This window comes from Bicyclus anynana, chromosome 11 (genome assembly GCF_947172395.1).
Source record: "Bicyclus anynana chromosome 11, ilBicAnyn1.1, whole genome shotgun sequence".
NCBI lineage: Eukaryota > Metazoa > Arthropoda > Insecta > Lepidoptera > Nymphalidae > Bicyclus > Bicyclus anynana.
Genome location: NC_069093.1, coordinates 11,755,758 through 11,779,176, shown reverse-complemented (window position 1 = coordinate 11,779,176; position 23,419 = coordinate 11,755,758). Strand labels below are relative to the sequence as shown.

The 23,419-nt window shown below is 35.2% G+C and overlaps 3 protein-coding genes across 3 annotated transcripts in view; 1 reads left to right on the top strand and 2 right to left on the bottom strand.

Annotated features, from left to right (window-relative positions):
* LOC112051503 (DNA topoisomerase 3-alpha) overlaps positions 1-9,887 on the bottom strand; it is a 16,714-nt gene extending 6,827 nt beyond the window's left edge. Inside the window, exons 1-9 of the mRNA XM_024090171.2 lie at positions 9,406-9,887; positions 8,433-8,642; positions 7,182-7,434; positions 6,545-6,715; positions 5,913-6,088; positions 4,509-4,791; positions 3,601-3,812; positions 2,538-2,649; positions 1,144-1,379 (exon numbers count right to left, since the gene is read on the bottom strand). Coding sequence (XP_023945939.1) covers positions 1,144-1,379; positions 2,538-2,649; positions 3,601-3,812; positions 4,509-4,791; positions 5,913-6,088; positions 6,545-6,715; positions 7,182-7,434; positions 8,433-8,642; positions 9,406-9,579 — 1,827 coding nt within the window. The 5' untranslated portion in view covers positions 9,580-9,887. The remainder of the gene's footprint in view (positions 1-1,143; positions 1,380-2,537; positions 2,650-3,600; positions 3,813-4,508; positions 4,792-5,912; positions 6,089-6,544; positions 6,716-7,181; positions 7,435-8,432; positions 8,643-9,405) is intronic.
* A 210-nt stretch (positions 9,888-10,097) lies between these two features.
* On the top strand, positions 10,098-14,253 carry LOC112051504 (rRNA methyltransferase 2, mitochondrial). Its single transcript, XM_024090172.2, has 3 exons — positions 10,098-10,421; positions 10,509-10,710; positions 11,515-14,253. The coding sequence occupies exons 1-3, from the start codon at positions 10,267-10,269 to the stop codon at positions 11,905-11,907; spliced, it is 750 nt and encodes a 249-aa protein (XP_023945940.1). The 5' UTR covers positions 10,098-10,266; the 3' UTR covers positions 11,908-14,253.
* On the bottom strand, positions 14,245-22,906 carry LOC112051511 (uncharacterized). The gene is made up of 4 exons (XM_024090183.2): positions 22,734-22,906; positions 22,360-22,570; positions 21,631-21,846; positions 14,245-20,883 (listed from the first exon to the last, which is right to left on the bottom strand). The coding sequence occupies exons 1-4, from the start codon at positions 22,848-22,850 to the stop codon at positions 20,666-20,668; spliced, it is 762 nt and encodes a 253-aa protein (XP_023945951.1). The 5' UTR covers positions 22,851-22,906; the 3' UTR covers positions 14,245-20,665.
* Positions 22,907-23,419: the final 513 nt, after the last annotated feature.

Below are 23,419 nucleotides of genomic sequence, written 5' to 3'. Positions count from 1 at the left end.
CGAACATCTTTAATAAAAAGATGTTTTCAAAAATTTTGAATATAATATCACAACGCTACGCGATTCTTTACAAGCAATAATTTTTACTATAGAATACTTTATTACAGTTCTGTAGGCATTTCTTGTGCCCAAGGATAAAGCAAAAGCGAAACGCGAGGCGAAGTGTTAGTGGCTCCATCTATCGTCATACTTCTAAAGGTGGAAAATTCTGTTTCAATTACATACAACCTATTCATTATTTTAGTCTTTATCATCAAGCTATTAAAATAAACATCGAATCAATTACACTGGTGTCATCTCCTCCCGAGAGTCAATGGTGGGAGGTATTGGCCTCGAGGCTTGGCCTCCTTGCCCGAGTAACTTTCAAGGGAACTTGCTCCCCCAGTGATTTATTTTAGTCCCTTTCAGGGCTGGGGCATCTTGGTCTATTAGTATTTTTTTTTTTAGTCAGATCGCTGCACGGATTGAGATTCCTCGCTATCCAGATCTGGGGCGGTATCATGTCCAGTGCTGAAAGCGATTCGGTGGCTATTATGCGCCGGGACGGTATCTAGTCCAGGAGGGCTATTCAGTAACGATTCTTTGTATAACTCGCAAGCGCAAGTTTCAAATTCACCTCAATCTCTCTCTGTCTAACATAGTACTATAAACAGAGAGTGATAGATACTAGTTCGAAGCTCACACTGTAACGACGTTTGTATCACTTACAAACGTCGTTACAGAATAGCCTCCCAGTTCTTCGTCTCGCGCGAACTAACGGGTAAGAAATTATAAAGTTATGAGTAACAAACATTAAAAAAACATAAGCGTCGAATTGAGAACCACCTTTTTTTGAAGTCGGTTAAAAAGGAATATGTCTAGATCCCAAATAGCGACATTCAGGAGCCTAACACCAGACGTACAACAGCCGAATGTGGAATCTATACTAATATTATAAAGCTGAAGAGTTTGTTTGTTTGTTTGATTGAACGCGCTAATCTCGGGAACTACTGGTCCGATTTAAAAAATTCTTTCAGTGTTAGACAGCCCATTTATCGAGGAAGGCTACAGGCTATATATTATCGCCGTATTCTCACGGGAACGGGAATCACGCGGGTGAAACCGCGCGGCGTCAGCTAGTGTGGAATTAAAGTTTAAACTGACCTGTTCAGCTAGGACCATTTTGGGGTCCTTCCTCCCTTCGCAGATGTCCTTGAGGTCGGCCTCCAGCTGCGCGCGCAGGTGCGGCTTGGACATGCCGTGGCGGAGCCCCATGGCGTCGTAGCCCTCCACCAGCCCCATGCCCAGCAGCCCCGGCACAAAGTGCACCGCGTCCGCCAGCGCCACGTACGAACGATTCTTGATCGTTTCTATGTGGTCGGCGTGGGTGGCGTCCGTACCTAAAAGTTAAAGTCAAAATTCATTTATTTCAAATAGGCTTAGTTTACAAGCTCTTTCGAAACGTCAGGTAATAATTAAACTTAAGATAACGGTGATAATAATTATGCGAAAACTTAAAATTAAAGTTACGAGAGTTCCAAACGCGCCTTGGTCCGAGAAGAGCCCTCAATAAACTCAGCCAGGTTTACCCTTTTTTAGTTTAACATTTAACAATAGGTATATAAGTATAGCCTGTCATTTTCAAAAGGTTTTCATACGAGTGAGGCGTGACATTCCAGTGAATATGACCTCTGCTTTCAGTTCGGTTGGCGTAAGTTCGAATCCAGTCATGGGAAATTCGTGTTAATTAATTGAAACGTTTGTTTAAATTAAAAAAAAACGTATCTCAAAGCGTGAAGGAAAAACATCGCGAGGAAACCTGCATACCTAACATTTTTCTTAATTCTCTACGTGTGTAAAGTATGCCAATCCGAATCCGAATCAGGGAGCCGCTGGATACTCGCGGCTCGAGACCGTTTTGTTTGTAAGTCCATGCAAGAGGCCTATAACCAGCAGTGGACGTCCATCGGCTGATAATGATGTTGATGACTAAAGTGGGACAAGTTGATGATGAATGGGGATGATGACTAGGTTTGAATATATTGATTTTTATGATACATTCGGGTAAATAGGGTTAATGTTAACTAATTTATACATAAAAAACAAAGATTGTCTGGATATTTGCAAACTAAATGAGATTATAAAATTTCAAAATCTATTAAAATCTTTTATCGTAATTAGATGAAAATTCATACAGTTTTAACTTCCTTACATTAAATGTGACATTTTTTAATACATGAACTATAAACATAAACGCACAAATAACAAAGATATTAGTAATTTTGTTTGAACGCACATACAAATCTAGCGAACATCACATTACCTACGACGTCATTAGTTCGTGCCATTTTGTATGGGGTGTTTTTCAGGAATCCGCGGCATCGCCGCAAATCTGACTCTTTAAATCCCTGTAGCTTCGAAAGTAATGATCGCAGACACCCTGTTCCTTTTACAAAATTGCTTTACTATTAGCGTACTCTTAATTTATATACAATTTAAAAAACTGTTATCATCCCTATTATGATTATGAATGTATATAAAAGTACAGTATAGTTTACCAATGCCGTGTTTCTCCATGAGCGCGATGAGGTCCGCCTCAGTGAGCAGGTTGGGCGGCAACGTGCTGCCGTCCACAAGGTCTATACTCGTCGGACTGAACGTTTGACCGCTCTGTGAAAGTGCATTAACTTCTTGAGAAGTACATTTGAATAAATAAATGTATTATTAAAAATCTACTATGTAAAAATAACTCGGGTTTTCCTTCCTGACGTCATAACTCCAGAACGCACGAACCGACGGTTTTGCATTAGTTGGAAAGGTCTCGGGCTCCGTGAGGCTTATAGCAAAGAAAATTCAGGAAAAATTTCAACGTAGGGTAGGGGTAGGGTAGGGTAGAGGTAGTTGAAAGTTTACATCCAGTTTCATGCGGACGAAGTCGCGGGCGTCTGTAAATTTTCAGTTTAGAATCGCATCAAGGGTCGTTTGCTGTCAGGGTCTTTCAGTTCTTTAGGATGTCATGTATTAGTCCTGTCCTGCAACCTTGTTTAAGGACCTTTATGATGTCCTGATATATCTGTTGTAATTTATTTGTCGCATTTGGAATTACACGCGTGTGACATGTAGGCGTATTAAACGGGATGAAGAATCGTATTAAGCGTTAGAAAATGTATGAAAACATGTCTCTGCACTGGCGTAAAATGATGTATTAAGCGAGAAATCGTTATAAGCGTGATCGTTTTAAACGGGTTCTACTGTATTAGTAAAACTTTGTCTTCTCACCTCATACACATGTATCTCCTTGGAGGACCACTTGTCATACGGATACACGTCCAGATAGTTCCGCGCGGTGATCATCAGGCCGCTGGCGCTGAACATCTCGTGCGCAACGTCGATAGTGACGGTGGTCGCCTTATTATTCTTTTTAACAACTTTTAGCAACATATTCCTCACCTCATACACGTGTATTTCTTTCGAGGACCACTTGTTATATGGATACGCGTCCAGATATTTCCGCGCGGGGATCGTCAGTCCGCTGGCAATGAACATCTCGTGTGCCACGTCGATAGTGTCGGTGGTCATCTCTTAATTCTATTAAGCAACTATTAGCAACACATTCCTCACCTCATACACGTGTATCTCCTTGGAGGACCACTTGTCATACGGATACACGTCCAGATAGTTCCGCGCGGTGATCATCAGGCCGCTGGCGCTGAATATCTCGCGCGCCACGTCAATAGTGACGGTGGTCTCCTGACCCTGTGCATCCTTGGAGCAGCACGCGAGGAACGACCGCACTATGAACTCGTATAGGCGTTGATCGTTGCCCGTTAGATCTACAAATAGATATCATAGTACAAAAAACTTGCTTTAGTAGTATGTTCTAGTACTGTAAGTACGTGTAGATTTTTAAAACTAGGCAAATGATTTTAATGTGGATTTTTCAATAGTAGAGTGATTCGAAGGACGTTTATGTGTATAATTTAATGAAGAAAGTTGTGGTACAGGGGTTCTAAGTAAGCATCCGCTAGTTCAATTTATAATTTCACATTTAAACAGCAGGACTTAAAACGGTGAGCTTATTGGATTCGGATCGATGCCCGTCGTTAGGATTATTATCGTATCTACCTACTTTTACCGTAATTAATATTTACGTCAAATTGAAGGGAAAGAGGAATAAATAATACTGAATAAAATAGTCCTATTTTTAAAACTAAATCTGTATGAAATTTGGCACAGTCAAATATGTTTTTTTTAAACTAACACAATTTTTAGGATTTTTAGTATAAAGGATTTAGAGCCTCAATAGCTCAACGCTAAGAGCAGTCGGACTCATCACCGAGGGGTGGTGGTTCGATCCCCGCCCCGTTGGTTTATTGTCGTACCCACTCCTAATACAGTCATTCCCGACTAGTTGAAGGAGAATAGGAATATTAGTCATATTCAAAAGATATGGCAAATATTCTTTTAAAAAAAATACTAGAAAGATCAAAATATTAAATCAATTAACATGAGAAATAAAGTAAACTTACTGTTGGCATATTTAGTAGGATGAATGGGTGGATGGGCCTTGTCGCTCTTGTTACCCTGGCGAGGCGTAGGTCCACCACTGTCTAGAATATTCTGGGCAAACGCTCCCCAATTGGGGTCACCAGTCTGCATACCGACTAGTTGCCCCAAATTCATCTCCCTGGGGAACTCATTGGTTTCAGTACGCGGGTAGCTTATCAGACCCTGGGTGTACAGCTTTTCAGCAATACGCATTGTCTCTTTGGCGTTGATTTTCAATTTTCTCGATGCTAGTTTTTCAAGTTCCTGTAAAACAATGTTATAATAGTTACTTTTTATGCAGCTGCAAAATTATTGTATGTCTAATAAATACTCGACTGAGAGTGTAAAGGGATATTTCAAAGAAAGTTGTTAATAATTGAAACCAAAATAACTAGGGATTCAATAGTTCAATAGCACAGACCACACACAAATTTATCATCTCACTGTAGGGAGAAACATATCAGTTAATTACGTTGCAATGCAAAACATCCAACATTGATTTCATCCTATGAAAGCATTAATCTCTTGATAAATAAAGGATGCAGAATGATGTAGAAAAATTCACTTAAAAACTGGCCAACTTTACTTTGACAGTTTTAGAATTTTTGGTACAGAAAATTATACCTAAAGGCCTTTAAATATAGTGCAATATTCAAAGAAATCCCAAATTCAGAGCAAATTCAAAGTTAAGGATTAGGTTTAAGATTGAATTTGCAAATGCGACTACTTCATTTGAGTGCCAAGAAGTTGTGTTTGGCACTCATTGAGTGGGTACGTTTTTTGGTCGCTGATCGTGGATCCACTTTTTAATAGGAGATCGATGATCTTACTGTATGGAAATCATAAAAGGTTAATGAAGTTGTAAGAAATGTCCAACGTCGATTTCATCCTCTAAATGTCACTGATTTAGCGAATGTCATGTCATTCCAGTTTCATACCACACATTCTTTTTTTTTCATTATTACAAGTTAGACTTCAACTACAATCTCGCCTGATTGTAAGTGATGATGTAATATAAGATGGAAGCGGGCTAACTTCATAGGAGTAGGATAAAAATCCACACCCCTTTTGGTTTCTACACGTCATCGTACCGGCACGTTAAATCGTTTTGCCGGTATGATGGTAACTAACGAAGACGGCCGAAGCCTCCCAAAAATTTTAATTCTAAAATTCTAAAAAAAATTGTAGTAGTAAAACAAATACTATTCTTCTATCCTCTGTTATGCAGAAGCGTAAGGAGGAACCAACATACATTGGTTCCTCAGCGACACTCCATGAGGCTATCAGCGAAGGAATCCAGTTAGGACCCACCCAAAACAACAAATCATCTGGTCAAGTGTGGAAAAGGCCCAGATAAAAGAATAAGAGGTTTCAGTCCAACTTACCACAGTGTCCAAAGGCAAAGGGCGCCACTTGGACTTGGGCTTGGTCTTCACATCCGTGACCCGCGCCTGTGGGCTCTCTAGGCATACGTCGTGCAACACTTGACACGCGTCGTGGTCGAACAGTCGGATTCTGTTCCAAGCGAAGTCAACGCTCAGGTTGTTCATGGTGTGGTTCACTGTAAATAAAGATAATAATTATATTAAGAAATATTATATTTCTGACTTAACAATACTATGATAAAAGTAAAATCCTGAAATATAATGGTTTTACATAACAATAAAACCAATATGAGATGAATACCTTAGCATTCCATGGATTCATCATGCAAGTGATGGGTCCATCGTGTGGTAGAGAGAAAAACGCCAGATAAAGTCCAGGACTAGTGACTACTGGATGTAGGGTTAAGGAAGTTCTTCTTCTAGGGAGGCCAAGGTCTTTAAGCAAGTTATAGAGAGATTTTGCTGGTAATTCTCTCGCACCTACTTCTGCGGCGTACAGCCAACTACATAGCCATTTTTATTTAGTTCATTTGTTAGGTCATAATATTTATTCACTTTAATACTGTGGTCTTCCACGGCACATTAAGCTCTACTAGTACTATTCGCTTAGTATGTTTGTACAAGAAACATACCTTTTATTTTCCAAAATGCTTCAGGTACGAAGTTCTCCACCGCCCTGTACCTCTCGACCACAAAGCCCAGCGTGGGGAACTGGCACGAGCCGTAGCTCACTAGGCTCTCGGCCAGCTTGCTGGGGAACACTTTCTGTAACCGCAGGGTTTGGAAACGTGTGAATGCGGCACCTGCAATTTTGCTACTATTTTTTAATATAAAATCTATAATTTCTATTTTTTAATAAAAAATCTATGCAAACTTTCATTGTATGTGACCATCTCGATCGATTTTGTGTGGTCATCTTTTAAGTTATTCTTAAAAGGTAGATATATTCAATCACAGACTTTTTATGGATATACTTTTAATGTTTATAGTATACAGTTACTGTTACTTAAATACAATATTTAAGAAAACATATAAATAATAATAAACACATACAGATGCTGGAAAACACTCATGCTCATAACACTAAAAATTATCCAGTTGTGGGAATTGAACCCACGGCTGTGGATGCAGAAGACAGTTTGTATTAAAGAAGTATTATAAATTAAAATGTAACTTATGAGCATTTATTTTTTAGGCATTTGCATGGCATATTAAATTTTAAACTTTGTGTTTAAAGTTGTCATGTAATTAAGGTTATTTAATACATACCTATCCTTAAATCCAGTTCTTGTCTAACATCAACTGCATCGCTGATATTCTTGTTAGGCTGTTCCAAATTGTGTAGTGCCCTTGCAATAGACACAGCTGTGATCTCGGAAAACTTTGCCCTGTATATCCGTAGGTTGCTTTTAACTGCAGTGCATACTTCTATGATCTCAAAACCTATATTTTCTCCTTCTCTATCACAATCAGTCCATATTATCAGTCCTTGGCAGCTTCGGACTTCTCTTTCTAATGTTTTCTAGAAGGAATATGCATATTTTATTACTACAGAAATATTAAATTTTTAATGTAGTGTCATCATCATCATGTCAAAATTTCTCAAAAGAAATAAAATGCTTAGCTTATATTAAAGCTTGACTGGGAACTCAAAGCTAGGACCTTGTAATACAAAGCTACCTAAACTAACCACTTATTTAACATGACAGTTATTATATGATATATCAAAACTGATATGATATGGGTATATGAATTGATGTTGAATACATTATAGTCCAGGATCTGGGGTGGATTATTACAATTGATTACTATCAAGTAAATTTTCATAGTTTATTTTGATGATACGCTCAACTTTTCTGTTTACGAAAATTCTTGATTCCAGTAGCTAACAGGGTTACTAGGTAATAAAAATTTCTGAGCATAGGACAAACTAATGTACCACACAATTTGTAGGACAATGTGGCTGTTAAGACATTATATAACTATTAATTAATTATGGAACAATAAAAAAAGAACTATTAGTTAGTAACAATTTTTGATAATCTCCCCTCCTCCAAACAGAAATTTTTATTACCTAGTGTTAACTATGTTAGCTACCAGAATCAAGAATATTCGTAAATATAAAAGTGAATAATGAACTAGCTAAAAGTGGCTATGTGATTAATCTGTAAGCTGTAGAAGTAGAGGCGAGAGGGTTACCAGCAAAATCTCTCTATAACTTGCTTGAAGACTTGCCCTCTAGCTCTCTGGAACTGCTGCAAGTTGTATATTAGAATTGGTATCCAAAGCTGCTCTAATAGGATCTAACCAAATTTGGATAGGCAGGGAGAACAACACAAATGGAAAAGGGGAGTGTTAATCGATTGTCAAGGAGTTCCTTAACCCTACAGCCATCTGTCACAAGTCCTGGACTTAGTTTTTCTTTCTGCCATGCGATGGACCTCACACCCGCATGCTGAATCCATGGATTGCTAAGATATTCGTCTCTCTCCTCGTGAAAGTGGAAACTGAACTATTTACCTTTATTTTATCATAATTCTCAGGGCAGTGTTTGTAAACTGGTGCATCAAACAGTGACAGTGGGTTGCAAGTCCTCCAACTCCTGTAGGCACTGACAAAGTCCAAGGACAGTAAGTGTCCTGAAACTGAAGTCATCACCATTTGACTTTTGTTTCCCAGCACTTCCACATCAAACTCATAGATTTTATTGTATTGGGATAAACCTTCTCTCTGAAAATTTATGGGACATAAAAAAATATTCAAAATATATGTTATTTGAACAACAAGCACTGCTAACGTCAAATCATATCTTCGAGTTGGAATTCCATTTTTTAGACAAGATCATTTAGCATAAAAGGCAGCTTTTTTAATATTTTTGTAAAATTATTGATGTCTTGTAATTTAACAATATAAACACTTAAATAAGAGGGAATAATCATTTCCACAAATGGTCAATAAATTAAGTAAATTAAAGAATACACTAGCGGACGCCCGCAACTTCGTTAGCATGAAATTCATCATTCTGTGGGAAGCATGGATTTTTCCGGGGAAAAGAAAAGCCTATGTGTTAGTCTAGGATATTATCTATCTTTGTTTTAAAAGCGTGAAAGAGTTACAAACATCCATACAAACTTTGGCGTTTATAATATTAGTAGGATAACAAACCATTGAAATGAATTTAGCTAAATTAGACATATCTGCTAGCGGAATATTACTGAGATAATGTTAAAGATTTTTTTATAATGAATACGTTATTATCAGCCTCTACTAGGTAGTTGAAATATAATATTATAATATGCAAAACAGCCTTATCTCTTATTGGAGAGCTAATGAGTCCGTCATTGGAACTTATCAGAAATATGAATAGTGATTTTTAGAAATGACAAGATGATATTATATTATAACAAGTGGCGTAAAGCTTAACATAATGATAACGAACGTAAACATAAAGCATAGAAAGCTTATCTAATTGTTTAATTTTGATTACTATTACCCTTCTCGATGTACCCCTGGATAAATGTAAAGCGATATTCTTGGCAGCATCATTCTTCTCAGCTACATTTAAATATTTCATTATTTCACTTTTAAAACGAGAAAACACTGGAAATGTATAACTTATTGTACATGTTTTTTTCTTTTTTAATAGATTTAGGTAAGGAAATTTCATAGTTAAATATTCACAACATTATAAATTACGTTTGTTTCCTCCTTTGCGTTTGCCGAAGAATTTTTGATTGCTTAGTAAAATTAAAATTAAAAATATTTCTGTAAACAACAACACATGCGGAAAACGTCAATGTCAGCCAATCAGATTTGCCGCCATACTTTTGACAAAGAATAGAATGTAAACTCCGACATAAAACAACTTTCCACTCAGCGATCCTAATGATCGTGATCGCGACGACGCTACCACAGTTTTTCCCGTTCCACTTGCTTGCAAATTATAAACTCTTTTATATGGAATGGATTATGAAGACTGAAGTGTAATGAGCATGTCATTAATTTTTATTGACAAGTTAATTCACTTATTAAGGATAGTACGAGTACTAAATGCATTTTAATTATTTGTTTTTTTATGAGACAAAAAATATTAGAACTCAAGGCAAAAACAAATGACAAGTTGACATTGACAATGACATTTGACATAGAAATAAATTTTAATAGCTGCCAATGTCATTTATGCTATTTTGAATTTCGAATAAAAATATTTCATTCGAATATAAATTTAATTTTAATGTGATAAAGTTTATTCTTTAATATTTCATTTCTCTGTTTTGCATCGCAATTAGTAAACATATTTATTACATAAAAGACAGTAAATTGTGTGACAAAGGTTTCGAAATTATCTCATATCATGCTACCGCAACGAACGGTCGTATGTAAAGGTATAAACTTTGCTAGAATGTGTTTTCTTGTGAACTGCTTAAAAAGGTTTAAAAGTTCACAACAATGGTTGAGTCGTCAAAAAGCAGATCCATACGTGGAGAAAGCGAAGATATATAACTACAGGTAATTCTTAAATTTTGATCTTATTTTTCATGAATCATTAATGAGGGAATGTGAATTACTTTATTAATTAAATTCTTTGTTTTTAAGATGTCGAAGTGCTTTTAAACTGTTGGAAATGGATGATAAAGCCAACATCCTTCATCCTGGTCAAACTGTTATCGATTTGGGCGCTTCTCCCGGATCCTGGACACAGGTGGCTGTTCAAAAAACTAACTCAGATGGTGCGGATACTACACAACCAATAGGGACAGTTTTGTCAATTGATAAACTTCAGATATTCCCCATTGAGGTAAGGACAATATTTTTTCTACAATAAACAAAAAAACTCACAGTTTTTTAAATGTTTGTTACAAGTTACTATTATTAATAAAATCTAACCAAATGTATTGTTTTTGTTAGCCTTGCAGAGTGTTCAAATATTTGGAATGCACTTTAATTTACATTGTAATTAACATTATACCATCTATTATTATTATAACATCTGTCCCATGAGAGTGGTTCATTTTATCAGAAATAAACAAAACAAAGTGAAATAAATTTGCTATTTATTGCATTATAATGTAGCTCTATAAAATAAAATAATGTTGATGAACAGCCAGTGTTAAATGAGCATTGCCTTACTAAAGTATTCAATATTTTATTTTGAAATCTGAATCTCTAACATAGTCAAATCTTATATTTATTGCTACAAGTTCTTGTTTTCTTGTTTACTTATAATAAATCTGTAGAGAGATCAATTCTGTACATAAAATATATTTTCAAAATAACTATCAGGGGGTAATTAGTGATCAACACTGATCCCAAAAATGCAATCACTAACAGTCTGTCTCTCTGTCTGTATGATTGTTACAGAAACAAAAACTACTCAATGGATTTTAACAAGACTTGGTACAAATATTCTTCATAATCCTGGGCAGGTTATAGTATACTTTTCATCACTCTACAATCAATAGGAGCAGAGCAGTGAAGGGAAATGTTGGGAAAACGAAGAAGTCACTCCATTTTTACAGAAATACTACTGTAAGGGCTGGATTAAAGAGGTCTCAGGGTGGACAACGTCACTAGTTATAAAATAAAACCTTTTTTTTTTCAGGGAGCAACAATAATGAGCAACATGGACTTCTCAACCATACAAGCACATGATAAAGTTGTAGAAGCACTGAACGGGAGACAGGTAGATTTAGTTCTCTCAGACATGGCACCAAATGCTACAGGAGTGAAGGAGTTGGACAAAGACCGGATTATAGGCCTCTGTTACATGGCAATCAGGTTTGCAGCTCTAGTCACTAAGATAGATGGGAATTTACTGTTCAAAGTGTGGGACGGCAAAGAGGTGCCCATTTTGGAAATGGATTTGGAGAGGTTCTATAAAAGCATCAAGATCTTGAAGCCTAAAGCCAGTAGGTCAGATTCTTCCGAGAAGTTTATACTTGCAAGAGGATTCAGAGGTATTCAGAGGCCATTGCAAAATGGCAGGTGGGGATAATTTAACAACACTACAAGCAACTGTATAACATTTTATGATGAAAGCTTGAATCTGCAGTATAGAGAAAAAAGTGTATTTTTATTTTTCTAATTAGGTAAGGTAATAAATAAATATTACTGTCAACTGTGACAAAATATCATAACAGTTGTTTGTTACTCAAAATAATAATGCAAATTTAAAATCTTTGTCAATATACCCTTGATACAATTTTTTGTGGGCATTGTAAACACACAGATTTATCAGGATTGAGAAAAACAGTTTTTTTTTAATAATTATATTTAATAATTTACCTTTGCAAAGTAATGTCTGCAACTAGTCTGTAAACATTTAAAATAAGGGTTTAAATACTCTCTCTCTCTCTTTAGTCAGGCGATACACTTAAGATACAATTAGATTGCCCTTTTATTTTTATTAAGTTTTTCATGAAGGCATTTAGCATGAAATGTTAAATTTTATGCTTAAAGCCATCATGTCAATCTTTTTTGTTTTTACCTAAATTTCACAACTTTAAGATATTGTAGTTACCATTCTACTCAATAGGCAAAAAAAGTGCATTCCCCAAAGAGCAACATTAAGTGTCGCCGCACACGGCCCTTACGCGACAGCCATAAACGCCGCCACAAGAAGCAAGAAAGGGCCACAAAAGTACCTGAAACACGCGACAGCCACTTGTGGCCGGTGGTCGACACTTGTGGTCGGTGGCTGCTAGTTTTTTGACCCATACATGCAGTATCATAATCGCAGGAGTGGCGTTTTGTGTCGCCATTTTGTGGCCACAAGAAGCGAGCAGCGACGATTGTAGTGTGTGACGGTTACCGGCGTCAACCGTTTGCGTCGAGACCATATAAAATGTATGAAAACTACAGAAAATATGCCGATTTGTTCCATCTACTAGTATTTTAAAGAAATATTCATCATAAATGCCTAATAGAATTTACCATTTTTATTTAGCTTTATTTAGGAATTGTGTACCATTATCATGTTTATAAATATTTGCTATGATATGCAAATTCTTTATCAACTTGTATAGTTAGATTTATTATTATCTTGAAAGGTTACTTGTACTTAAGTGTTATGTACTTGTCTTCCAGTTGTGCTAATAAATTTAATAAGATAAATAAAATGGCTTACGTACAATGTTAATGTAGGACAAAGGTGTCACATAAAAAGAGTACTGATGTTCAACCAAGAAAAAAAATTGCCTTAAAATGTATTAATTACTACTTCGTCCGCTTCGGCATCGTTTTAATCCCCGTATTCCTACGGGAACGGGAACTACGCGGGTAAAATGCTATTAATAATATATTCATAAAACAGACATTTAACCTCATCATTATCAACCCATATTCGCCTCTCTGCTGAGCTCGAGTCTCCTCAGAATGAGAGGGGTTAGGCCAAATAGTCCACCACGCTGGCCCAATGCGGATTGGCAGACTTCACACACGCAGAGAATTAAGAAAATTCTCTGGTATGCAGGTTTCCTCACGATGTTTTTCCTTCACCGTTTGAGACACGTGATATTTAATTTCATAAAATGCACACAACTGAAAAGTTAGAAGTGCATGCCCCGGACCGAATTCGAACCCACACCCTCCGTAATCGGAGGCAGAGGTCATACATATCCACTAGGCTATTACGGCGCCTAGACAAATATGTGCAATTTTGATGAAATGAAGCCTAGCCTGCTATTATAAATACTATACTACAGCCTTTCTTGACGAGTACTGTTTACCAACAAACATATTAAAAATGAGGGTATAAATCACTAGTCGTTTCACACCTAATAATAATTATAATAAACTTGTTCTAAATTAAATGAAAATAAATTTGATTAATAAGCTTAGAATAATAAGATAGGGTTAATATATTTTACATAACATTTTATAAACAAACTATACATAATTTAAAATAAATAAGTTACTAAATGACATGTGTTTTCTACCTTCATTTCTAATTTTTTTAAGTTGGTAAACAGTACTCATCAAGAAAGGCTGTAGTATAGCTTTTCAGCATTTGATCCATTTTCATTTAGTTGAGTGGTGGAAGGACTGTTTTTATGTGACACAACCTTAAATAAGTAATAAAAGAAATAAATACAATGTATATGTAGGAGAAGGTATCCTAAGCTTAACTCATGATATAGTGGCATACAATCTTGTAAATAGAATTAGTGAATTAAATGTTTTTATAATGACTTTATTGACACAATATTTAGAGACCAAAAATAGACTAGATTAGATGATTTATTAAAACTTGTTTCTAATGTGAATTTATATAATATTAAATTATATTGAAATATGAACAAAATAAGTGTCATATATAAATAAAAGACGCATATAAAATTAATTGTTTATTTTCTTATTAAAAATTAAGTAGTACTCAGCATTGGAGGCATTAAAATTTGAACAGTCCAATTATTTGTACAGTAAAATATTCACAATAATATAGAAAAAGAAATTGTTTATTAATATAATAATAATTACATAAGTCAGTGGTGTAAAATGTAAAAGAAATTTTTACATGTAGGCAGTAGGTTTATTGTGAAACCCTGTCATTCGATATTTTCATGACAATCAAAAATGCCTACCATAAGGACTTATAATATTAGCTTCACTTGTAACTATGTATGTAAGAAAATCGTGGAATCTTAATTTGACCCACTTCCCGGTCTTCGATTAGGATGAAATTTTGCACACGCTCGGAGTTCTGATGACAATATATGACTAGCTAAGAGACGTCATTACAAATCCAATATGGCGGACTGGATGTTTGAAATCCACCCCCATGATACGGAAGGGTTTGCTGTCAGGATTACGACAAAAATAGTCACGTGACTTAAATCCAACATGGCGGACTACCAAGATGGCGGATTGGCTATTTGAGATGCACCCCCATGATATGGGTATTAAATGAGACGGTTTGCTGATTGGTATACGAAAATTATCACGTGACCTAAATCCATTAGTAATTTTTAGTGCGTGCTAAAAGCGTGTTTTGCTAAAAGCGCCTGAATAGTTTCGATCCTATACGGGGCCCTTAGTCATGAGCTAGTTCTTGTAACAATCTTTATGACGTTTCAGAACATCGTGCGTTGAGCTGCACAATACAAGATTTTAGGTATCACCGGTTACATAGGGGCGGGGCATTACCCCGTACGCTATATCTACCTATTGCTTAGGATCAACATGATTAACAATAAAATAAATGTTACTCATTTGTAAAATAATACTACCAAAGGAAATGATTTTACGTTATTTTCTGTCACATGTTACACCACTGTATAGACAGCTTAAAATTTTTCAATCGTCAAAATATCACAAGAATTATTGTATTCAGCTGCATCTAAGCATCCAACATAGCGCTATTTTTTAGAGTTATGGACGTATTTATCAGATGGTGTAATGGTGAGGCAGTGGCGTAACTACTGACTATTAAATGCAGAGGGCCTAGTGGCAGTTTCCGTTAACGTAAACGCGAATTTCTAAGGAATTGAAACAGCGCCATCTGGCACTACGGCACAACTGTTTCAAATCTAAAAGTATGAAACATTGAAAACTCCCACTAGGCACAAATATACTTACATGATTTTCTTTTCATCAATTCGATCAGTGAAAGTCCCGGCTAAATTTATTCTACCCCATAGGGATGGTAGGATTTTATTCCACCATGTCTTAAAGCAACTTTTTTCCTAAGAGAGTAGGTAGGACATTATTAATTTATTAAAAGTAAGTGTAGACCACAAATGAGAAAACAATAATTATATTCTTGTGAAAAAATGTCAAGGCTCGATTGTTTTTTGTTACGCCACTTTAGATAGTAAAATAACAGTCGAAAAGAATGTTGCTTATTTTAAATATGAATACGTTTTTAAAAATACCCTTTTTCAGACACCAAGACAAAATATAACGTTAAGTACATAAAATACTAGCCAGTGTAGTACGTATCTAAAATATGTGACACTACGTCTTTACGTCGTCGAGTTTTAGTTTTGTGCAGTTTACACAACCAAAAATTTAAATAATTTATAGCAAATCGTTCTAATTTAGCATCTATACATTTTTGACTGTACATGACTGACATTGGAAAAGTTTCTAAATATTTTTTATTGGGTGGCATCTGACAAATTGAGCCTTTTTGGCTTCAATGAGGCTAGGAGGAAAGATACCACAATTATCTCTATGTCAGCGTCGGATTAGCAATAGGGCGGTACGGTAGGTGGGTCATTCCACGTCAAATCGACCAATAGTTGGACTCGACCCCTTTCGATTTGGATAAATTTTGGTCAGAAGTTTTCTTTTATCCTATAACGAAGTTCTGCCGAAGAAAAAAAATTTAAAAAATTTTTTTCAAAAGTTATGCAAAATCCAAAATTTCACTATTTTCCATATTTTTTAAATTTATGTTTTAAAAAACTCGAAAACTATTGCAATTAAAAAAATCGCTTATGGTAAACTTCAAAGGGGATATTTGGGGCTATTAAAAAAAAAAATTTTCAAAAAAAAATTTTCAAAAATCTCCAATTTGTGAAATTTTGAATTTTTGAAAATTGTTAAAATTGACCGTCGACAATAAATTTTTGGCTCAAATTTTTTTGTGTACTACCTTGTACCAATCTTAAAAGATCCTGAAATTTTTGGAACTGTGTTTTTTGTTTTTTCAAAAATATGAATTTTTGAAATTTGTTAAAAAAAATTTTTTCTTAAATTTTTTTTTTAATCAGTTTGGCGAATCGCGTAATTTTGATATTTTGATCAGTTGAAATTTCATTTAGTGGCATAATGATGAGAAAAAAAACATTAATGACATTTTTTGGGATCATTTTCAAAATAAAACTCGTAAAAAAAATTATACTGACACCTGTATTATCATTTGATGTTAAAGTAGAAGAAGTGGTGACATCTGTGGCGTGACGTTTGAATCTTTACGTGTAAGATAAAGTTAACCTTTCTGATTTTTATTTCGAAGACAGTCATCATTCTAAGTAAGTGTCTAGAAATAACTCTTTCTTCAAATTCTAAACTTATGACAATTATCTTATCAAGTGTTTAATTTGAGGACATTATCAAGTTAAAATTTTGAGTGCAGAAAAAATAAGAGATTAGTGATGGAAAATAAAAAGTGTTCGATTGGATTATTTAAGAATGAAATATGCTCTGAAGAAAAATTTATTAATTGCAAAGATTTTTCAGACGAAGATCAGATTACTCTGAATTCTAGAAGTGGTACAGACGTTAGTTTTATTTGCTCTCAACATGACAAACAGTATCGTATCAAATATACTTCAAATCAAAAATCTTGTGCTGATCCCTTTAAACTTCATGACAGTATAGTTCGTAAATCTTTGAGACCAGTCAGTTTAAAATTGTTCGAACAGTGTAAGATTAGATTACCTTCCATTATACCGGGAAGTAAACTATGCATTTCGTGTACTAAAAGAGTCTATAGTGAATTACCAGAACATCAAAATGAAGTTGAAATATTTGAAAAAACTGTGTCGAAGAAAGTCAACTAGTTGAGAGTGTCTCTTTTCCGTTCCGTTCCGTTTTCAAATCATCAAAACCATCCGAAACACCTGACCAAGTAGGAACTCCAATATTAATTTAAAGCCTGGTGAAGAGATAAGATGTTCAAAGCATGATTTCAGTTTCGATGTCATCTCATGATATCGTTATTTTTTCTGCACTCAAAATTTTAACTTGATAATGTCCTCAAATTAAACACTTGATAAGATAATTGTCATAAGTTTAGAATTTGAAGAAAGAGTTATTTCTAGACACTTACTTAGAATGATGACTGTCTTCGAAATAAAAATCAGAAAGGTTAACTTTATCTTACACGTAAAGATTCAAACGTCACGCCACAGATGTCACCACTTCTTCTACTTTAACATCAAATGATAATACAGGTGTCAGTATCATTTTTTTTACGAGTTTTATTTTGAAAATGATCCCAAAAAATGTCATTAATGTTTTTTTTCTCATCATTATGCCACTAAATGAAATTTCAACTGTTCAAAATATCAAAATTACGCGATTCGCCAAACTGATTAAAAAAAAAAATTTAAGAAAAAATTTTTTTTAACAAATTTCAAAAATTCATATTTTTGAAAAACAAAAAACACAGTTCCAAAAATTTCAGGATCTTTTAAGATTGGTACAAGGTAGTACACAAAAAAATTTGAGCCAAAAATTTATTGTCGACGGTCAATTTTGACAATTTTCAAAAATTCAAAAGTTCACAAATTGGAGATTTTTCAAAATTTTTTTTTGGAATTTTTTTTTTTAATAGCCCCAAGTATCCCCTTTGAAGTTTACCATAAGCGATTTTTTTAATTGCAATAGTTTTCGAGATTTTTAAAACATAAATTTAAAAAATATGGAAAATAGTGAAATTTTGGATTTTGCATAACTTTTGAAAAAAAAATTTTTCAATTTTTTTTCTTCGGCAGAACTTCGTTATAGGATAAAAGAAAACTTCTGACCAAAATTTATCCAAATCGAAAGGGGTCGAGTCCAACTATTGGTCGATTTGACGTGGAATGACCCAGGTGGCATTTGCTACAGGCTCCGCGTTCAGAAAGGGGCCCCGCGCTCAAGAAAATAAATATGAACGTCAATTTTAATGGACAAATTTTTTTTTTTGCAAACTGCATAGTGTGATTCATCAAATGAAAGAGCTTCTTTAAGAGGATCATTTTAAAAAGAAATCTTTTGAGTTATTCAAGGATATATACTCGTACTGTTCAAGCTTGAATCTCCAAAAGTAATAAACCTAAAATTAAATTAAAAAAAATACAGAATATTGCTTGAATATAGCTTCCTATTTGTAGACTTCAAGAAAATCTTGAACCTTCAAATTTTTAATTATGAAGGTCACATAATGGTGAAAAAACAAATTAGAATTTGTTTTTTTTTAACCTAAAAGTGTCGCGCTAGCTTAATCCGCCTTAAGCTGCTCTAAAAAAATTAAGCTGCTCTATGTCCGTCCTAGGCCCTAGTCAGTGTAGGTTATGATATTTGTCCACTTTCCCACTGTTAGTAATGTGCAGCTTAAATTGACAATAAAAGCTGATCACACATTACGCAAGATGGCTGAGACCTACTTATTGTAGTAACTTTTTGTTTGACAAAAATATTAGCTTGACCTTTGTTGCGTTCGACGCATGCAGTTCGGTAGTAATGTGCGATCTCCATAGAAGCGAGTTGCCAAAGCAATGCGCCTGCACCTGCGTTTTACCTTGCGTGTTTTATTAGTCTCTAGCGTACGTAAGACTTTAGTTACTACAGCCCTACTCGATGTGTACTATTTATGTTTGCCAACAAACAAATTGAAAATGAGGGTAGGTATAAATCTATAGTCATTTCACACCTAATAATAGGTAATTATAATTAACTTGTTCTTAAATTAATAAAAACAATTCGATTAGGTTATACTTAAGTTTAGAACAGTTAAAAATATAGTTAATATATTTTCAATAACATTATAAAAACAAACAACACCTCATTTAAAATAAGTAAGTTATGAAATGACATGCATTTTCTACCTTCATTTCTAATTTGTTTGTTGGTAAACAGTGTACATAATGTAGGGCTGTAATATAGGTAGATACCTACTACATACGTATTCGTGTTTTTGTGTGTAAATCAATGCAAAAATTGCTGTAGCTATAGGGTACTGTTGTTTAGAGTGCACGTTGCAGTTTCTATATTACCATAGTTGGGCACCGTTAATCAAATAGTTAACTTCGTTAATCGTTAATCCGCTACAAAACAAGTTAGCTTCGTTAAACGTTAAACCGTTACATTCCGGAAGAATTAACGCAAGTTAACGTTAATCGTTAATCCGTTAACAGGACTGTGTAATAATACATTTTTATATCATTGTATGAGATCACCATTGGATAAATAAAGATGAGCACCGGGGAAAAGTGCCATAATTTGTTTTTTGTTGATTTTATCTATATATATTTAACTAAATATAGTAATTAGTTGATTTCTTTGAAAAAAAATCATTCATCATTTCTTTCTTGTCTGAACCTGTTTTTCGCGTCGCGCCGTAAATAGTAGGCATTGGATTAACGATTAACGGACTTATGCATATTAACGGAAGTTAACGGGTCCGTTAACATTTTTAAATGTTAACTTAAAAGTTAATCCGTCAATCAAAATGTTAACTTCGTTAATTAACGATTAACGGATTAACGAGTTAATGCCCAGCTATGTATATTACATACCCTGCACTCGCATTTCTATAGTTACCCAGGTACCCAATCAGTGTAGGCGCATTGCTGTGACCAGGTCGAGAGCTATAGAGTAATTTTGAATAGGTACTTATACATTTTATTATATAAATACCTAAATTAAAACTAATCACCAGTACACCTAGGATGCGTCAACGATATAATCGTGACGAGAAAAAGACAATGTAGACCAATAGCGTCGAAATCACATCAACACGTTCGATCTTTCGTCCCATCGTAACGTAAGTGAAGGCGACACTTCTGTGTGCCTAGTGGGAGTTTTCAATGATTTCACAGTAACGTAAACGTGAATTTCCAAGGAAACAGCGCCATCTAGTGGCACTACTGCACAACTTTTCAATTCCTTAGAAATTTGCGTTTACGTTTACGTGATAGTCACAGATGTAAACATTTAAAACTGCCACTAGGCCCTCTGCACTTTATTCGAGTATGTTTCTCTCGTCACGAGGTATTGTGGCGTGCATCCTAGGCCTACAGCTCTCCAGCTACTTCAGGGGTTTACACGAACTGCGTCCTGGTAGCGTGCGACAGCTTGCTGAGCTGCGCGGCTGACAGCAGGCTGGAGTGCGCGGCGTGGTCGAGCAGCAGTAAGCGCTCGCCGCGCTCGTCGGGCAGCGAGGCGCGCGCGCACCGTCCGCCGCCCGTCTCTAGTGCGAAGCTACTCACGGCGCAGATGGCGTAGATGAATGTTAGCACGAATAGCGCGCAACCGAAATCTGGAAATAATTTTTTAAAAGGCCTCAATACCTACTCCACTGTTGATGGGTTCGAATTACATAATTGAAATGGGGGACACTTGACTTTTAAAAGCTTAATATTTTATAGATCGAAAAATATTGGTACAGGACCTTTATATCTTTCAAACATCCATCCAACGATGCCCCTCACTATGAAATAAACAAGTAAAACAAATATTTTTCAAGATTTTATTTTACGACTTTGTTCACTTTTTTACTTTTTTAATGTACCTAGTCATGCTCATTCTAAATTACCTACAGCTTTCTAGTATTAATAGTCAGAAAGACAGACGGATATGGCGAAACTACAAGAGTTCCTTGTAGACTACGGAACTTAAAACGAGTGTGCTTAACACAACTGAAGGAAGCTTCAAAAATAGAAAATAAAACGCCATTTATGAGTATCGCAACAGATTCTTGAAGAGTACAAAAAGGGATTGTTTCAAAGTTCTCTAAGAACGCCATCTACTGGTAGTTTAAAATTACAAAAACTGTTGTGTCACTATAACTGTAGATGACAGCACGTGTCATCGTTCTATTACACTTTTCGTGACGCATTCACCAACTTATTTTCCAAATCAAGCTTGCGTAAAGAAGTTTTACTTCAAAAATATATTTCAGGCATGGAATAAGTCGGTGATTATGTCAAGGTTTTAGATTAAGATTGTAGCTAAGTTAAGGCGCTATGGTTCATCTGAGTTAAGTTTATATATCTACAATACTTACGGTACAGATTATGTCCGCCGAAGAGATTGACCACACAGGGATATCCGTCGCCAATGACTATGGCCACGATGAGCAGGACCACGGCCACACAGGCGGCCATGATCCACGGCAGCACGTACTCCCTCTTGTACTTGACAGCTCCGTGCAGCAGCGAGACACAACACATGAGATATATGGACGTCAGAATGGTGCTTGTGTAGAGGAAAATGACGGTCACTGAAAATTAATATAAAAAATTAAACAACCTTTGGTTTTGCTTTGAGACAGTTTACATAACTGAAGTGTGGTGTATAATCCATAAATATTAATTTATTTTTGAAAGTTATTGGCACACTTTCACTCCACCACACTGAGATGATATTTTTTTTTAACAAGTAATTGTAATTTTCTATGACAAAATTAATAATTATTTACCTTCCTACTAGATCTAGATAGCCGGTAGGTAGTACCTAGGCAGGTAGGTAGGTAGGTAATACCTACTTCAATACAGTAACTTAATATTATAAACGCGAATGTGGGACTACCGATAGATTTTACGGTTTTATTACCTACATTTTCAACTAATCCTTACGTTGTCAGGGTTATGGGCTTATTGGTAAGCAAGTTTATATAAGTAAGTAGTAGTAACGCCGCGTTCTTTTACCTGGATGACCAGGTAAAAGAACGCGGGATATTAGAAAAATCTACATAAACAGAGCTAATTACAATCAATTAAAATCGAAAACGCACCTGAAGCCAAATGTTGTGCTTTTGCGAATCTGAGTTGATTGTTAGTGCTCACGACACCGCCTTCATGGAAAGTCAAGTGTTCTCCGTAAGCTATTTCGTAAAATCCCCTCCTTTCCGCGTCGTCTAGCATATCGTTGTGGAGCATCGACATCATTTCACCGACATGAGATATACCGACTAGCAATATTATCAGTACGAAAGATGACAGCGCCTATTGGAAATAAATAGCAATTAATACGTTAGCGCCTATTCAAAGTAAATAGCATTTAATAAGTTAGCGCCTATTCAAAATAAATAGCAAGGAATACGTTCGCGCCTAGTCAAAATAAATAGCAATTTCACTTACAATGACATAACTAGACCTTGATACTTACGATTTGATGGACGGCTATAAGGATTGTTCCTTGGCGTAAATTAAAAACGTACAAAAAATTATTCAGGCGAATCATCATTTTGTGAGACAGTTTACATTTCTTGTTTCTGATAAACATTTGTTTTATTTATAGCACAATGGCATCACACGAGAAACAAACTTTGTTTAGATAGACGGTAGAAGGATATACCGCGCATGTCTCTATCGATTTTTTCACTTAATGCGTTACTTGCGCGGTAATGCGCATGAATTTTGTCAAGTAATATAATTGATATCTACGATTAGGTACTAGGGTCTATCGTAGTTAAATATATGTCAACTATTATTTAAACAGTAGAGAAACATAACTTAGGCCGGAATTTCTTCGATATACGAGTACTTGTATATATTTTCCAGACAATTTAACCCAAAAAAAAAATAACTATGCAAACTCTCACAAAAAATATGTATGTTCTGGACACCATTCACCAATACGTTTGCTAAATAGTATTTTCAAAGTCAGTTTTTGTTATTTAAAAATAATTGTTAGTTTATTGATAAACATTGCTGGCACTAAAATTGTGCATCATAGAATTCTCCATGATCACGACTAAGCTGTTTTAATATACCTACATATATTTAACTAGTGAATGCCCGCGTGAAATCCTGCCCCTAAGTTTCTTATGTCTGTCTCCTGGTTATAAGCTA

Bases quoted from the DNA above. Each gene is read 5' to 3' on its own strand.
- LOC112051504 (XM_024090172.2), top strand. From the start codon at position 10,267: ATGCTACCGCAACGAACGGTCGTATGTAAAGGTATAAACTTTGCTAGA. The intron at 10,422-10,508 runs GTAATTCTTAAA...TTTGTTTTTAAG, and splicing joins GCGAAGATATATAACTACAG to ATGTCGAAGTGCTTTTAAAC. The intron at 10,711-11,514 runs GTAAGGACAATA...TTTTTTTTTCAG, and splicing joins TTCAGATATTCCCCATTGAG to GGAGCAACAATAATGAGCAA.
- LOC112051511 (XM_024090183.2), bottom strand. From the start codon at position 22,850: ATGTTTATCAGAAACAAGAAATGTAAACTGTCTCACAAAATGATGATT. The intron at 22,571-22,733 runs GTAAGTATCAAG...TATTTCCAATAG, and splicing joins TTATAGCCGTCCATCAAATC to GCGCTGTCATCTTTCGTACT. The intron at 20,884-21,630 runs GTAAGTATTGTA...AATTATTTCCAG, and splicing joins CGGCGGACATAATCTGTACC to ATTTCGGTTGCGCGCTATTC.